This window comes from Quercus lobata, chromosome 3 (assembly GCF_001633185.2).
Source record: "Quercus lobata isolate SW786 chromosome 3, ValleyOak3.0 Primary Assembly, whole genome shotgun sequence".
NCBI classification, from domain to species: Eukaryota; Viridiplantae; Streptophyta; class Magnoliopsida; order Fagales; family Fagaceae; genus Quercus; species Quercus lobata.
Window position 1 is genome coordinate 15,943,791 of NC_044906.1, and position 18,860 is coordinate 15,962,650.

Consider the following 18,860-nt stretch of genomic DNA (forward strand, 5'->3'; position numbering starts at 1 on the left):
GTCAAGAATCCTTTGATTTATGTTTCAATTCGACATTGTGATATTCGATATGCCTCTATATTTGGAATAATTGTTAATATTAAGAAAATTATTCTATTTTGTATAAACTTTAATTTTGTGATACGTGACTCAAAATAAGTGTTTTTTTTTTTTTTTTTTTAGAATTGATTAGATATATGTGTAAACCTGCTCATAGGGTTGTATGTAAGAATAAGTGTTGATCCCTCATTAGCAAGGATTAGATGTTAGTATTCGCTCATAGGATTGTATGTAAGAATATGTGATATGTGTATATGTGACATTGTGCTCTGATCAATTATTTGTATGTGTTTTTGAATGATTTTAAGATTTGATTACATATGTATTAAGTGGTTCATTATATGTTTTGGAATAATTATATTTGAAATCATGGAATGGGTTTGTGAAAAATCAAAATACTCGTGTTCTGCTTGACTATATTTTGTTGTATATTGTGTATAATTGCTTATTAGATGTATGGCTCAATCCATCAATTACAATTTTCATATTAAAGTTTAATTGCGAAATAGAAAATTTGGAGCTCTTCATAAGGTGCAAGGTAGAGCATGGAAGTTTTTAAGCGACATCAATAATGTTGAAGCTTTTGAGGATTTTTAGTTATTTTTATTTCACTTAAGATTTTTCAGTATTTGGAGATTATTTCTAAATTATGAATTTTAGTATTGTAAGAGATTTATTAAGAGCATTGTTTATTTGGAGTTTACTAAATTTTGGAAATAAATTATGTTTATTGAGTATGTAAGATTAGCAAGTTAGTCATGCATCTAAATTAGGGGTGTAATCGGTTTGGTTCGGTCGGTTTGAAGTGCGATTTTTCCACCGAACCGAAATTTCGGTTTTACCAAATTTGGCACCTACACCAAACTGACTAGATTTCAATCGGTTCAGTTCGGTCGATTTTCAGTTGCTTCCAATTTCTTAGAACCAAACAGATCAGAGACAAAAAAAAAAAAAAAAAAAAAAAAAGAAAAAAAAAAAGAATGGAGAAGAAGCACTGAAGTAGCATGATAGTCTATATGTGTTTTTTTGGATAAATTTTCTAACCATCCAAACAAGAGGGACTGTGGGGAGGTCGGCGTAGGGAGGCAGCGGCAGAGGCAGAGACCGTGAGAGAGAGGGACTGGAGAGTGAAGTGTGTTGCCATTTGTGAGAGGGAGTACCGGTCCGCGCATTGGAGGGGGTTGGGGCGATCGGTGGGGGAGCAGTCGGAGGCAAGGTTGATGGCTGGAAAAAACATGGGTTTTAAATAACAATGTTTAAAATGAGAAAAAATGGTGAGAGAGAAAAAAAATGGTGGAGGGGCGGCTGGAAAGAAAAGGGTAGGAAGGTCAGAACTTATAAATATAAGATGCTAGGGTTTTAGCTTTTAATGGTTTTAAAAAATTAAAAAAACTCAAAAACGTTTAGGCGAAGGCTCGAACAAGAGAACACTTAGTCATTAAAGCCACATCATACCACTAAGCTACAAACTCCAACGTGACTTAGTATTACATAAATATATAAATATAAATATACATACATATATATGTATATCAGTTTAGTTTGGTTGGTATAGTGCATTAAAATTTGCCATTGAAAACCGAATGGAAAATTTCAATTTTATTATATAAAAATCGAAACTGAACCGAACCGAAATTTTTGCATCATTCGATCGGTTTGAAGCGGTTTTTTCAGTTCCTCAGTTTTTTGCACACCACTAATCTAAATTCATATTCCATGGATTTGGGTCGTGACAGCTTTATTCTCACACCAAGAGGGAAAGTAATAAGGTTGCCTATAATCTAGCTAGGTACTCTATTAATGTGCCCTTTTCTTTTCTTTTTTTTTCAACTTCTTCTATTTCTATTTTGCTAGCTTTCTAACCCTTTGTTAAAAACATTGAAGTTAAAGTTAACCCGTTGTTATATTTGGAGAACATATGGGACCAAAACATACGTTATTTCAATCACTGATGCATAAAAATGATGCAGGCTAAGTTAAGTTTGACAAAATGAACTAGTGTTTGGAATTTTAATTAATACTAATTTGATAGCAAAGCACAAAGCCATTTGTTATGGTGATTTTTAGCTTTTTTGTTTTCTTGGAAGTGCGTGGTTGAGCAAGAACGGCCTTTTTCTTCTTTTTTTCCTTTTCCGTTTTTTGTTAAAAATATTGAAGTTAAAATCAAACCGTAGCTATATGACTTTAGGAATGTTTGGTGTGATTTTCAAACATGCCTACATGTTTGAACAACTATGCATATTGGAGGCAAATTAGTGCGCACTAATTTGCCTCCAAAATATTGAAAATTTGAAAATGCTAAGAAACATGTAGGCATGCCTCCATGTTTGAACAACAATGCATATTGGAGGCAAATTAGTGCGCACTAATTTGCCTCCAATATGCATAGTTGTTCAAACTTTGAAATATATATATATATATATATATGTATATGTATATGTATATTTTGGGTTAATGCAATCATCAATTCTATAGTACTATAGGAATGTTTGGGTGTGATTTTCAAAATTTTACAATAAACACCATAATTCAATGTGAAATTTCAATGCCCATCCTACCATCTAAAACTGTGTCAAAATAAACAATTTAGAGCTTGTTTGGATGGGATGAGTTTTGAGTGAAATCACTCAATTTTCTATTTCCATCATCCAAATCATGTGGGTCCCACGGATGAGCATTTGTTTGGATGAGTTTTGGATCATTATTTCCATCACTCAATTTTCTAATTTTTGAGTAATGAGTTATGAAAACTAGTCAAGTCAGCCGCAACTTTTGACTCCTTTTTTTTTTTTTTTTTTTTTCTCATTGGGTTCAGTTTTTTTTCTCACTAGGTTCGGTGATTTTTTTTTTTTTTCACTGGGTTTGGTGAGTTTGGTTTTGGGGGTTGAAGGGAAAAAAAAAAAAAAAAAGTAAAAGCTGCACCAAGTGATCAAGGTTTTCAGACCCGGACCGTTCATTGAACCGTAAAAGGGAGAGGTTCAAGGGTTTTGAGGTCGAACTGAGGTCGAACCGTGATGACGTCATAATTAATTTAATAATTATTTTAAATATATATAAAAAAATTAAATTAATAAATAAATAAAAAATTAACTAGAATAGTCTAATTCATTTAGAAAATGAAAATGTTGTTCACATTCCCCTATATTTCAGTTGTATGCCCTGCAATTTTAACAACCAAGAAACCAACCCACAGCCCCGTTGCTTTGTTTAGCACTGATATCAAGATTGCATACAACTAATAGCATATTGCACTTCCTGTAATGATGAAGCCAAAGTGAAAGAAAGCCCATTTCTTCTTGTAGGCCATGAATGCAGGTGCAATATTATTGAAAACTTTCTTGTCCAGTAGGAGAATCAAACAAGCCAAGAAAGCAACGTTGAACACTACTGAATGTAAAAACCAGTGAAGAGAAGGAATCCTTGGTTGTGCATCGATGGGAGCAGGGCAGACGACCAATTGTAGTGCACTTGAATCTGAGTTTACCTGAGCAGCCCCCACAGCTATTGTTACTTCCTCTATAACTTCAACAATAGAAGAATTTTCTTCCCAAAAAAACTTGGCCATTCAAGTTAGGTAAATTTTTACAACCAATCACCCAAAACAGCCCCCATGAACCCAGAATTTTCACAACCAATCACCCAAAACAACCCCCTTGAACCCAGAAAAATTCACAACCAAAATCCCAGCAAAACCCACTAAATATATCACCCAAAACAGCCCCCATGAACCCAGAATTTTCACAACCAATCACCCAAAACAGCCCCCTTGAACCCAGAAAAATTCACAACCAAAATCCCAACAAAACCCACTGAATATATCACCCAAAATAGCCCCCTTGAACCCAGAAAAATTCACAACCAAAATCCCAACAAAACCCACTGAATATATCACCCAAAATAGCCCCCATGAACCCAGAATTTTCACAACCAATCACCCAAAACAGCCCCCTTGAACCCAGAAAAATTCACAACCAAAATCCCAGCAAAACCCACTGAATATATCACCAAAAACAACCCCTATGAACCCAAAATTTTCACAACCAATCACCCAAAATGAACCTAGAAAAATTCAATTAAAACCTCATTGCAAACATAACACAGGACATGAAATTCTTAGCCAAACACCATAGGAAATCAACCAAGAAAAATTCTCATAATACAACCACACATTGTGTACAACCTTGTTTCTCATAATAATGTTTTCCAAGTTATAGTACACAAACATAATACAAAATATAAAATACATAGAAATTATCTCTAAAATGTTACAGTACACAAACAGAATACATAGAAATGTTTTCCAACCTTCTTACAAAAAGACATAGAAATTATCTCTAAAATACAAAATATAACTTCAAAGTTCAAACATAATTATCATAAATTATAAATCATCAATGTCCAAATCATCATGCTCATCATCATTCCCTGGAAATCCAGGAGGAGGGCCAACAGGTTGTCCAAATGTTCCCAAATCAATTCCTTCAACCTCACTGCTATCATCTACAGATTCTATACACAAGGTTGAACAAAATAAAAAGAAAAATCATAATAATGTTTACACAAGCTTAAAAAAATAAAAGAAAAATCAATATAGGTTATTATATTTTTTTACATATAAACTAACCTTCAATATTAGAAGAAGGCCCTGCACTTGCTGGATATGCACCCTCTTCATAAATTGCATTCTCCAACTCTTCATAATTAAGATATGGGTCCTCCTCTTCCACAAATACCCAAAAATCGGTTTTGTCGATACTTGCATAATCAATGGGGTCAAAATTAAACTTTTTGTTGTAAAGCCTGCATCATAAAATGTCATGCTCATTATTGGAATTTGAACATAATTAGTAACTAACAATTACATTATATAAATGACTTTTTAAAAATTAATATAATGACAAGATATAGCATTTAGTTACCTATGTTTCAATCGCAAGTTATGATGAACAAACACACGATCATTGAGCCTTTGATGCTCCAATCTATTTCTCCTCTTAGAGTGTATTTGGTCAAATAAACTCCAACAACGCTCACATCCAGAAGAAGCGGAAGTTTGGCTAAGGATTCTAATTGCCAATTTTTGCAAGTTTGGAGCATCAGCACCCCACAACTTCCACCATTCATCTAATTTTCATAACACAACATAATCTAATATTAATTAACATAAACATATAGTCCAAGACTAGATTCTCAACATATAGTATTAAAGTAATTAGATTCCCAACTACATTACTTGAATGCACACTATATCCTTTAATAAACATATGGTATTAAAGTAAACTAATTACTTCTCACCTGGATGAGTGGTTGTGCTTGTTGACAATGCAAGCTCTCTATCAAAGCTCCCAATACGGTCTCGAAAATATTGGGTTTCCTTAATTACCTTCTTTTTGTCACCATCATATTTTGTCCCAATATAGTCCAAAACAACCATATGTACTGCTGGTTTCCGGCAAAAATTCTCCTCATCATATTGAAAAGTGGGATTTAACCAATATGCAGTAGCATGAAGATCTTTACGCAAATGTTTGTCCCAACGATTTTTTATAATTGAAGTGTATGGCTTGTACAAGTGCTTCTTCATTCGGAAGATCTTCTTGATTCCCAACCGTGCTCTATGCATGCCCTCATACACATATCCTATTGCAGACCTTTGATCAGAATCAACAATCCGTAACAAACGAATGAGCGGCGATGAAATCTTGACAAGAACATTAATATCATCCCAAAAAGAATTATCTAAAATGATAGAAACTACTTCTTTTGCCTTTGACTCTCTTGCCAATCTATTGTCCACAAAAAACTTGCTAGTCACTAAGGCTTGCAAATCATGCTTATGCACATGAAGACTTCCAAATGAAAGAAAAGTAGTAGCAAATCTTGTTGCTCCTACACGTACAATATCTGTCCAACCAGGTCTCTTCCTCAACCAAGCAATCAAAGCTACATGATTATAAATAAAAACTGTAACTTTGGATGCACGTTTTTTAAGTCTCTCCACATGAGGCATGTCTCCCATATCCTGCAACACAAGATTCAGGCAATGTGCTGCGCAAGGAGACCAACTAATGGTCTTATACTTTTCACACAACAATTTACCAGCAGATACATAATTGGAAGCATTGTCGGTAACCATGTGAACTATGTTTTTTGGACCAACCCATGTAACTACTTCATCAAACAATTTATATAAGTTTCTAGTACTCTTCACAATATCTGAGGCATCAACTGATTTTACAAATACCATTCCCCTAGGACAATAGACAAGGAAATTAATCAATGACCTATGTCTAGTATCTGTCCAACCATCAGCCATAAGTGTACATCCAACTTCTGCCCAATGCCTACGTTGTGACTCAACCAACAACTGCACCTCTTTCTTTTGATCCCTCAACAAAGGGACCCGTACAGCATGATAAGATGAAGCTTTGTAGCCAGGACCAGCAGCAGCTACAGCATCAATCATCTTTTGGTAGTACACTGAATTGACTACATTAAAAGGTATGCAATTGTCATACAGGAACCTTGCAATAGCCATATCAGCTTGCCTCACCCTTTCTTTACTTTGGAACACACTTTTAAGACCAGGTTGAGCTCCTGGAGTAGTTCTTGGAGCAAAATAATTATCCACCGGATTTGTACCCTTTCTTTTACCTAGAACAAGTTTTTTAGGCAACCCACTACTATACACCTCTTGAACATCTTCATCTTCTTGTATATCGCTATTTGTGGAAGGCACACTAAACATTTCTGCTTGACGTTGTTTTTCAGCTTTTTTCTTCAACTCAAACTCCTTCACATATTCCAACATTTGGTATCTCACATCATGAGAAACCTTTTTACATGATCCAATATCACCTTTTATCCCCGCAAGGTGTTTTTTCATCCTATTAATACCCCCACCTTTATATGTTTGCCTACAATACATACATGTGAAAGTATTTCGTCCCTTCTCATCCGCCCCAAGGCTAAAATGTTCCCAAGCCGGATCAACCTTTTCCCTTACTCTAGAGCTAGACTCCATTACATTGGAATCAACTTCATGTGATGGAGTAGACCCGGTCTCTGTTTCCATTTTAATCTAAAAAACTAAACAACCAATCAAACACGCATAGACCCATCAATTTTTGAAATACAAGTCAAAGAATCACAACTTCATACACAAAGTCAAATTAACAAACTAACATACACAAAGTCATAGAGTCAAAGAATCACAAATTGATCTATAGGTGCTAATATAGAGAGAATCATAAACTAAGCCAAATTGTTGTACCAAGCACAAAATAAAATGAAATGAGAATCCAAACTTTAAGTCTCTCTCTAGCTCTCAAATTCCCCGATCAACCAAATGTGGGATATAAACCCATTAACTTAGTCCACATATAAGTACAGCCAGATAGAATTAAACTCAATCAGAAATTCCAATCCTGTCACATTCCAAACTCTTACTACTTCATCACAAAACTCATCAGAATATCGCAATTCAGGTCTAATGCAATAACCAAAGACAACCCACTAAAGGAGAGTTCAGTCCACAATTCAAATCAATCATACCCATATACACAATTCAGCATAGAAAGGAGAATTCAATCAGCTAAACCGAACAAAAAACATAAGTAATGCCAAGAACACAAAGTGCTTCTTTTCATAACCAAAGAAGTCCACAATCCAAGCCAAATAGTAATGCTAAGGACACAGCATTTATAGCTTTATAGCAACATTTTACTACAACTCCTAACATGATCCATTGTGATTGGAACAATATAACTTCTACTAGGTTCACAATATGCCATGTCAGCCATTGTGAAAAATATTGTCCCTATGCCATTTCTGATTCCAATAACACCAATCATAACATGCCAATTCTTAGTTGCATCACTAAGACTTTATATTCTATTATTCAAAACAAACAGCCAATCAAATCCATACCCACATTCATCATAACAAGAAACAAAAACAACAACAAAATTTCCAAATAAGTTAAAAACCTGTGTTCCATCGTGATGCTTTCAGTCCATTCATACAGACATACACGATATGGTCAAGTTTGTTGTTCAAAATAAACCATATCTTCCAAATCAACAATGCTTTTAGCAAAAAAAAAAATCAACAATCATCATCCACAATCATCCACATTTTCAATTGACCCAAATCATCAACAATCAACTTGCAAAAATTAACAAAGAAAAAACAGATTAGGGGTAATAAAGTACCAAACGACGGCGACGGCGACGAGGCACAGAGTGAGCTGCGACGGCGACGAGGGAGAGAGGCAGAGATGAGCGTGAGTGAGTGAGCTGCGATCTGGGCTGACTGCGATCTGGGCTGAACTGCGACAGCGAGAGAGTGATTGAGACTTTGAGATCGAACAAAGGTGGAACGACGGCGATCTGGGCTGAGCCAAAACGGCGGTGGAACAAGGGTGGAACGGCGGTAGGATTTTAGATTTAGGGTGGAATGACAGCGATCTGGGCTGAGCTAAAAGAAGGGTGGAACGGCGGTGGAACAAGGGTGGAACGGCGGTGATTTATGGTGGAACGACGGCGACGAGGGATAGAGGCAGTTATGGTGGAACGACGGCGACGAGGGATAGAGGCAGAGACGAGAGAGTGAATGAGAGAAGTGAGGGTTTTGTGTGATTTAGAGAGTGAGGGTTTCGGAGTGTTCTGGAGAGAGGGTTAAAAAAAAACAAAGGTTGAACGACGTCGTATAGGAAGGGGAAAAAAAAAAAAAAAAAAAAAGGCTGGGACGACGTCGTTTTAAGGCAGAAGTAATGCACCCGTTCAAACCATTTGAACCGCCCACAGTTCACAGAACCGGACGGTCGGACCGCGGTTCAGACGGGTTCATGCTTTTTTCGTATGGAACGGTTCCTTACCTTAAACGGACCGTGAATCTGAACGGTTCCCGGGTTTTACGGTCGGACCGTACGGTCTGGTCTGGGTTTAACAACCTTGCAAGTGATAGGTATGAGGCCCACAAACAGTTGAAAAATATTGAGTAATGACAAGTGAGTGATAGTGTCAAACGGGTGGGGTGTAGGGAGTTGGGGTATTTTAAGTGATGAGTGACGAAAATTGAGTGATGAGTAATGAGTGACCATTTTTTTTAACCAAACAAGCCCTTAATGTGCTGCTATTCATCTTAAACCATCAGAGTACTTATAATGTACATCTTAGGTTTTGTTTGTCTTGACAGGAATGGATTTTCACAAAATATTTATTATATTTATAGGTGTTTGGGATGACTAAAACTAATGGTCAATTTAAAAATAATTTTTGGTTAACCATAATATTGAGACACTTTGGTGTAATTTTAAAAAAAAAAATTTTTGCACTTTTATTTGTGGTCATAACATTTTATGTCTCACTAAAAACTTATTAATCCAACCACCACCCACATTAATATCGCCGATCATTGCCGCCACTACTACCAATCATGATTTTTTTGGTATAAGCTTCTAATTGTTTTTTTACTATATGTGTTTAGAAAATGAAAAAAATATATATATATATTTTTTATAACATTTTCATAAATGCAACCAAATATTTAAAAATATCTACTTAATAATATTTTCGTTAAAACAAACATAACATAGCTTAAATTACAACATATATAGTTGTGGATAGCCAACACTAAAAGACCTAACTCCTAGTTATTCCCGTGGGCAGAATTTGGGTTCGACTCCCACATTTTCCTCCTATTGTAAATAATAATAAGTTAGAAAATGGTTACTGTTTATCAAATTTTCAAAAAGAAGTAAAGATGAAGAACCATATTCTAAGATTTCCCAAAATATAATAGATGAAAAACAAAAGGTAACGAACGACACTTAGCAAGGCCCATTCTAAATTTCTAATGATGCTATTTTCTCTCACATTCATGTTAGGGTTCACTCATTAATTAATGGTGGGGTTCACCATGAATGTAAGAGGAGGAAACACCATTTTACTATACTTTGGACTACCAAAGAATTTTCCTACATTAATAATCAATGTTAGGAAATTTTTTATGAGAAAATGAAAAAAAAAAAAAAAATTAAAGATTAGTCACTTTTTCATTTTTCCATAAAAAATTTTTTAAAATGATTTATTAATGTATACTCTAAGTGCAAACTTTAATAAAACCCTTATTTGAGTTATGCTCAACTTAATTAACTACCCAAAAGAAGACTAGTAAGCCGTATTAGCTTTACCGTACTATATTTATCCAATTCTGTCATGGCCACAGATTTTTTTCACCAAGTAGCTCACACTCTAATTCTCTTTAAAGTAATAATAATAATAATACATTGAAAAGGTAAGATGTAAAAATTCTGATGAAAAACTCGAAGTCTATAAACTTATTGATATTTATGAGCTCCATCTCAAAGATTTGTTCCTTTAAAAAGCAAATGGGAGAGTAAAAATAAAGCAAAAGGGTCACAGTACTCTCATGGAAGTGACATGAGGAAGTCTTCACAAATTTGTATATACATTGATTCCTTTTTTTGGTTTGAATTTGATAATTATCGAAAATCCATCCCGCTACCCTAAATCACTTTAATATATTGGGTTACAGCCTTACAGGTTTTGTGAGCGCTTTCCATAAGTTTTTGAGTCTATTTTAACGGACCTTAATTACGCCAGAAGAAAAGCTTTATTCTCTATAATAACTGGAATAAATTATAAAGTACCACAAATTCAGGCTGTCTTAAATCTTAATCTCCAAATTAACAAAAAAAGAGTCAAGCGGTACATTTTGAAGGCTTTTTATTTATTTATTTATTTTAAGCATCTTTCATTTCTTTTTTTTTTGAGAAGTTTGAAATTCTGATTTGTCGCTTTCTTATTTTTTGTGAGTGCGTGTAGTGTATTATATGTGTGATAGTTTGTGTGAAAATCAGGTTGAGTAATTACAGGAAAAACAAATACTCCTACTACTTTGTTAGATGTATTGTCTCTAAGTCCCTCTATGATGGTGCATGTACAAGAACAATCTTTGCATGAAGTTGAGAGCGTCAGTTACTGGTGTGAAAACATAATATCACGTTATAATCCTAGTGTTTTACATAGATTAAATATAAGTTTAATCATGTGTTTATAAGTTTTTTAACACCTTCCTCTTGCAAGTCAATTTTTAAGGATAAATTCTACTTATAGATTCATAACATTTGGTATCAGAGCTAACCACTACTCCGAGTAATCGAACGTAACTCATTGAGTATAGGATTAAATGAGTTGCGGTTTTGTAATTAGATCTAGTGTCTAATATGGATTAAGTATAAATTTAACCATGTGTTTATAAGTTCTTGAGTACCCTCTCTTTGCAAGCCAATTTACAGGGGTGAGTTCTACCTACTCATAGGTTCCTAACACATCATGCAACTACAAGAGAGAGAGAGAGAGAGATTAAAAGGCGGTGGGTGCTTGAATTATTCTTTGAAAAAAAAAAGGAAAAATAAAGAGTGAAAACAGTAGCTTGCATCGAGTGTGCGCACGTCAAGATGGATGACAAGATTTTGATTTGAATTTAGATTTAAATTTTCAATTTAATTGATTTTAAAATTCCTTGCTTGGGTTCATTTTATATATATATATATATATATGTTGAAGGATTTGAAATTCAGATTTTAAAATCTCTGGTTGGGATATATACCTGGATTTGGATCAATAGATTAATGTTTTTTTTTTTAAACCTTTTGCATTTGACCTAATTGAACAAGTTAGAATCATAGTTTCAACTAATATGATCCAACACAGTTAACAATTAAAAGATGGGTCTTTGGATTGATATCAGCCTATTATCAGATGCTTTTGTGTACTTTTATTTTATACCACAAATAGACAAGATGATGGTTGCCTATGACATAAGTTTTGCCAAACAAATATTATGTACATATCCCAAATAAAAAAAATTAAATAAATCATGTATAGTAGCTTATACACAATACAATATAAGACAACTCTTCTATTTATTCCCCTCTCTTGTCACCATTCTCTCCACCTCTCTCTCTCTCTCTCTCTCTCTCTCTCTCTCTCTCTCTCTCTCTTTCTCTGGGGCAAAGTTTCGAGGTGAACTCATCTCTAATATTTGTGAATTTTCATTATTTCATTAAATGTCTTTGCTTATATATGCACAGTGAATTGTTCTATAATTTTATGGATCAATTATTATTATTTCAGTTTTTTTTTTTTTTTTTTTGACTTATACCCAACATTAAGTACAAAATATTTTCATTGATATTATCTGGGAGAGCTCAAATATTCCCAAGTCTTCCTCTTTTATCTTTATGGCACAAAGAAACTTATTGATGTTCAAGTTCTTCTTAATTACAGAGAAAAATGTATAGGTCTGAGCCACGTCTTCAATGGTTGTCCCTCATCCTCTTGGTTGTACTTTTCCCTCATCTTTTTGGTTTCACTGTTCAACTGTAAGTTTCTTCAGTACCATTCTCTGTTTTATTTATTATTTTTATATGAACCTGTATACAAGAACTCTAAACTGTTTTATTTATTATTTTTATAACAACTACAACGGACCAAACATAAAACACCCAAGTCCTAAAACCAAAAAAAAAAAAAAAAAAATCTCTTCAGTGATAAGCAACTACAAGTTACATCAGCTACAAGTTCTGGTATTTTTTTGAAGCCAGATGTGATAGATGTTGCCTAGGCTAGTCTGCAAATGGGGTAGATTTAAAATTTTGCATTTTCAACACAGTGGCAATTGCTAAAAAATATAATCAGATAAACCAATCAAGTCTTCCAAGCAATTGAGAAGTGACGAAAATTGAAAAGTGGGTTGGAAAGAGGAGCTTATCAAATTGCTTGGAAAACCGTGTATCACTTTATCATATTGCTTGAAAACTGTGGTTTTAGTAGGGAATGAGTTAGCTGTTTTTCAACATTGCTAAGTGTATGGTTTTCAACCATACACGTGGACAGTATCCTTCTTGAAATTGAAGCAAAAACTTAAAGGCACTACAATAGTTTTAAAACTAGTTTAAACAACTTAAAGTGAGAAGAAAAAGAGTTTTACCAGAGAGAGAAAACTGTGGTTTTAGTAGGGAATGAGTTAGCCGTTTTTCAACATTGCTAAGTGTATGGTTTTCAACCATACACGTGGACAGTATCCTTCTTGAAATTGAAGCAAAAACTTAAAGGGACTACAATAGTTTAAACAACTTAAAGTGAGAAGAAAAAGAGTTTTACCATAGAGAGAGAGAGAGAGAGAGAGAGAGAAGGAAAATCAAACAAGGAAAGATGAAGGAGAAAAACTAAGAAAATATTGAATGCAAAAAGAGAAGAGAGGAAGGACTGAAATTGAGAAAAGAATCAAAGACTCATCTGTGGGCTCAAGGTGGGTTGCATATCAGTATAGTTGTAGATCTACTTGAATTTCTTTCAAAACAATTGGGATACCTCGTATAAGAGTTCATATATTTCAACTTTTTTCAAAAAAATTTGGGGGGGCCTTTGGCCCCAGTGTGGCTCTGCCACTGCTTTAACATGTTATCCCCCATTGAAAGCACCTTATATTTCTGCAATCATAAGGTCTTCTAATTTGGGTGTCATTATAACCACTATAGATATGTCATACCTTGTAAGTTCATCTGAATAATTTCTTTGGTTTTCTTTTTTTCCTTTCTTGGTTCTAATATGACATGAATCTAAAATTTATTTTAATTCCACCTCCCTCTCTATTCTTGAGCTGGAGTTCAGGATGAATGAACTTTTAATTGCTCTAAAGGGTTTTTGTTTTTTTGAGTTAAATCAAATGGTGTTACTGACTATCAGCTAGCTTCTTGTCTTTGATTTTTATTTTTTTTACTTCTTCTTCTTGTTCAATAGTTATATCAAAAATTCAATATAAGCATCTTCTCTCTCTCTCATAATGAACTGATTTCACAAGGGGAAGAAACATGTATCCAACATGAGATACATGTCGTTTTTTTGCTCTTCAAATTCTCTCATTAGAGAGTTTTTTTCTTTTTTGCTTAATTAATTTTGAAAGATTTGCATATATTTCGTATAGGGTGTGATACATGGGAAATATCAGCTTTTCGTTCTCTAAAAAAGAATCTTTTACAATATGATTAGTGACAATAAGTTGTGGTAAGATGGAATAGTAGTTCATAATTATATCTTTTTTTTTTCATCTATCATAGTTGACCTATTCAATAATATTTAAGAAGTATTCAAATAAAAATTTATCATTGGATCTCATTTATTTTTAAATTTTAGTGGGATTAATTGATGTGATAAATAAAATATATTTTAAAATGTTATTATAGAAAGTGTATGCTTTGAAATTAGATCAATATTAATTATTAGTTCAATTAAATCTTTAATAAAGAAAAAGACTTAAAAGTTAAATTCACATAATTAATAGTTAAGGGACTAAATTGATTTTTAGTTAATAATTTGATGATTAAAATAGTAATTCAACTTATATTGTATAATGTTTTTGCAATCTGGCTAGTAGCAAATCGAGACAAATCTTTTTTTTTTTTCATCTGTGGATTACATTTTATTTATTCAACAAATTTTGAATTATATCTATAAATTAAAAAAAAAAAAAAAAAAAAAAAAAAAAAAAACGAATTATGAAATATACATGGATTTGCTCCTAAAAAAATTGTTGTGTACTTATATTTACTTTTAGAAAATGGCTTAGTCCTCTTAATTAGTGCGCATGAGAATGAGTTTATATATTGTCATTGCTTTATTTTATTTATTGTGCAAAATATAGTGTTGCCTTAAAAAAAAATGGTTTTTAAATTTTAGGGCAAATTACAACTTACCCCCTATGATTTGGCCGAAATTTAAATTGTCTACTTATGATTTGAAATTTGACACTTTACCTTCCTAAGGTTAGCTCAGTTAGGTTTCTGTAACTCATTTATGTTAAAAATACAATTAAATATATAATTTTACTCCATTTTTATATCTCCCTCCTCCAAAAACACAAAAAACATAAAAGTACAATATTAAATAAAATAAAATAAAAATCCAACGGAACAATTGCATCATATGATTTCAAACCACAAGTTGGTAACTTAAATTTTGGTTAAACTTTAGGTGGGTAAAGTGTCAAATTTTAAACCACAAGTACGCAACTTCAATTTCAGCCAAACCACTCGTGGATTAGTTGTAATTTGCCCTAAATTTTATATGAAATCTTTCCACTTGACCCAACTAGTCCAGATCAAAATATAGTGTTGCCTTAAAATTCTAAAAGTCTTTTTTTTTTAGCAAACTATCTTTCTCTATTTAATTTTTTGTGTGAGATTTATACTAATACTGTTTTTGTTTTATAGATCTGAAGCTCGGCCTCTGAATTCAAACATGGATTTGGAGGGAAAGAAGAAGCAATCCTTATCTAGCTCAACATTTGAAGCATTGGTCAAAGAGCAATATGTGCCCAACACCGGAGAGACTCCAGGTCCAAGAGGTCCGCCAGTTAAGTATGCTACTCCTCCTCACTTCGGAAACCATGAAATGAGTGCTAGTCCTATGGTTCATGGTGATGATCAATATGTGACCAATATAGGAGAGAATCCAGGTCCAAGAGGTCCGCCAGTTCTGTATGCCACTCCTCCTCACTTCGGAAACCATGAAATGAGTGCTGCTGGTCCGAGGGTTCATGGTGAATATGTTCCACTTGCGAAGGGTCCAGTCCCACCTTCAGCCCCTAACCCAGTCACACATGGGTCTTGATGCCATTGGCAACCACTGATGAGATGAATAGTACGTGGTGCAAGTCCAAAAACTTGTTGCTGATTGTAATGCTGCTTTCTCTAGAACAATTTTGAATTCACTGCCCAATGCTTTTGATTAAGAAAACAACGCCTATAAAGTATAAACATATATTTCATTATTCCCTGTAATTTCATCTATGGCTGCCATGTCCACAGTAAACCTTGGCTGCTTGACCATGGCAAACCTTATTGGCTGCCAGGCACCGAGGATGCTCCAAATTATAGCTGTGTAATGCTGGCAAGTGGCAACAGCCCATGACTTTCCACTCACAATACTTATTGGCACTTTGGCAGCAAATTTCCCAACCATATAAATCTATACTACTATTTAAGGGTTTCCCTTATTTGAACTAGACATTTTTTTAGTTCCAAAATACTCATGCAGCATAAAGTTAAATAAAGATAAAGTTCGAGGATAACATAGTAAAAATACATTTTTAACTTCCATAGGTAACCTTGCTTACAAAATAGGCCATGTAACTCCCACGTTGAACTCCAGTTGATTTTCAAACTAAGTATGACTCCATGTTTTCACTTTTTCCCCCCTTTTTTCCTTTATCAAGACTTAACTCTACAGTTGAAAACTCAAAAGCAATGATGAGTTGGAAGAGGCTTACCACAAGACCTCATACTCCTAGTAATTCTCCTAGTGTTGACGTGGAACTTGGGCAAAAAAGGAAGCAAGCAGAAAACGAAAATAAGGAGGCAACGGATGTAAAGGGAGAAAAGAAACATTGTACTGTGGAGAAAGAGCAAGATGTTGTATCAACTATGGGAGTGGTGGAGGTTGCAAGGCATAATGATGCTCCTAAGGTTAAAAAAAAAACTCATCCTTTTGATGTCCTTGTAAATCAAGAAAGTGTCGTTTGGCTCTTTTTCTAGTTTTCTATGCATCTGGAGAGTTTGAAGTGAAGATTTGCTTTTCTAATAGTAGTTTGGATTTTGAAGATTTTTTGTTTTATTTATTTATTTTTTCTTCTTTTCTTTCTTTTCTTTACCATGTAATCGTGCTACTCTAGTTTGCTAGTGTTGCAAAAGAGTATGAGGGGGGTCACTATTTAGTTAATAGAATGTCCCTCTCTCTCTTCCCCATTGTATATCATGATTTTCAATTAATAAAGTCTACTATTATTTCCTCTCAAAAAAACTCTTTTTTTTTTTTTTTTTAAGAAAAAAATATACGAAAAAGTAGAGATAAAACTTAAGGATAACAAGCTAAAAATAATCTCTAACTCCCATGTAAAACACTGCCTACAAAATATGACAACTGTCACATTAGTTACTCAACTTCTTCAATTTATTTCTTTCTCAATTTCTCTCGGTTCTATGTTCCTTTTCTTTACACTATCATCATCATCTTTTCAAAATTCAAAATCCAAAAAAGAGAAAAACTTTACTTACAAAAACAAAAGTGTAGTTTTAATTGTTCCAGTTCAACAGGTGTGTCAAGGTACATTGCTCTTTTCTATTTTTTTTTTTTTATAAAGAAATCAACAACCTTTTAATTATTTGGACATTGGGTCTTCTTCATTTCTTTATTTTTTTATGATTATTCTTTTCTTTGATTACTATTATCTAGAATATAGACTGAATTTAGAATTTGGATAAGTATCAAATTGTGTAAAAGAAACACACAAAAAAAAAAAAAAAAACATTTGCCAAAAAATATAATAACTCCAAATTATAATTATTGTAAATAATTAAATCTTTATCCAAAAAAATAAAAAAGCATCTGAGCACGTATACCCAAAAACTAATTAATCATAAACCATATATGGCAGCAAGTTTTAGTGCATATCCACTTTCAATTATTTGTCCAAATACATTGTTCTAAATCTTGTAAAGATTGAGAGCTATGATCAAATAAAAACACCTTTCATCTCACAAATGCCGTATGTGCACCATGGTTGGCTAGCAAGTTGCAACACGTCGCGTCATGGGTGCATATACCCCCTTAAACACGCCGCAACTCATGGCTGTCTAACCGGAACCGAAGATCAACATATTGATGCAATCATGCATGATCTAACCGCGTAAACTTTTTTTTTTTTTCTTTTTTAATTAAAGATGGGAATGGTAATAAAAATTAAAATTAAAATTAAAAAAAAAAAAAAAAAAATAGATACACAAAGCATCGCAAGATTCTCGCAAAGTTCTAGGTGGGGACATACCAATACTTGAACTGATAAACATAAAAAGGTATATGTCAGAGCTTAAAATTAGATTACCCACTATCGGTGCATTTGGTGAAAGCCTCCTAAATGCAAAATCTATGGTTAAGTGTTGATTGTTAATTACGTTTCATTTCTATTTGTCATCTGAAACAAAGATAAAATTAGTAAATGATTAAGGCATATGCCTGGTGGTTTTAATTTTTCAATGTTCTTTAACTCATAAACATATTAAGGTATGTGATAAAGCTTGAAATTGCTAAATGATTAAGTTACCCACTATAAGAAAAAGTATTGGCATACTCAAAAGAAAGAGATTCACCAATACCCAAAGGCTTGCCATCATTGACAAGGCAATCATCATATCTAAGCCTCCTAAAAACTATGGGATTTATGAGCTTGGCTGAGCTGAACCATCCACACCTCAAGTGAATAGCAGCAATGTTGCAACGAGTAGCGCAGACATTCATTATCTCAGCATTGTCCGATTTGGTACACTTTTCGCCATATATTCGGTTTGGTTCCACCATTGCTGTGTAAAGCAAGAACAAATAAGAAAAGGGATCTTTGTAATAAGTTTTGGATAGTGAAAGGACATGGCTTATAATATTAATTAATGACACTATTTAATAATACATAACAAAGTATAAACTATAAAGAAGTTAAGGTTTGTTTGATAATGTTGTTTAATAACGTAAAAAATAATGTGTAAAAATTCGTATAATAGCGGGCACACTATTTTTTTATTCCATTTCATTTATTTTTCCTTTTTTTTTCTTCGATTGCTCTCTCTCGCGCGCTCGCTCTCGAAGTATATCGCATTTTCTCTATGTGCGAAGATGAATCACTGGAATGTGAGGAATCTCCGATCGGAGGAAGGAAAATTCCGACGAGGACAGCAGCGCCGA

General features: G+C 33.6%; 2 protein-coding genes across 2 annotated transcripts; both read right to left on the minus strand.

The window, feature by feature from the left end:
• Nucleotides 1–5,323: 5,323 nt before the first annotated feature.
• LOC115980413 lies at nucleotides 5,324–7,114 on the minus strand. Its single transcript, XM_031102659.1, has one exon. The coding sequence runs from the start codon at nucleotides 7,112–7,114 to the stop codon at nucleotides 5,324–5,326; it is 1,791 nt and encodes a 596-aa protein (XP_030958519.1).
• A 10,981-nt stretch (nucleotides 7,115–18,095) lies between these two features.
• Nucleotides 18,096–18,482, minus strand: LOC115980414 (TPD1 protein homolog 1-like). Its single transcript, XM_031102660.1, has 2 exons — nucleotides 18,229–18,482; nucleotides 18,096–18,099 (listed from the first exon to the last, which is right to left on the minus strand). The coding sequence occupies exons 1-2, from the start codon at nucleotides 18,480–18,482 to the stop codon at nucleotides 18,096–18,098; spliced, it is 258 nt and encodes an 85-aa protein (XP_030958520.1).
• Between the last annotated feature and the right edge of the window lie 378 nt (nucleotides 18,483–18,860).

Excerpts from the sequence above, each read along its gene's own strand:
- LOC115980413 (XM_031102659.1), bottom strand. The coding sequence starts at position 7,114 with ATGGAAACAGAGACCGGGTCTACTCCATCACATGAAGTTGATTCCAAT.
- LOC115980414 (XM_031102660.1), bottom strand. The coding sequence starts at position 18,482 with ATGGTGGAACCAAACCGAATATATGGCGAAAAGTGTACCAAATCGGAC.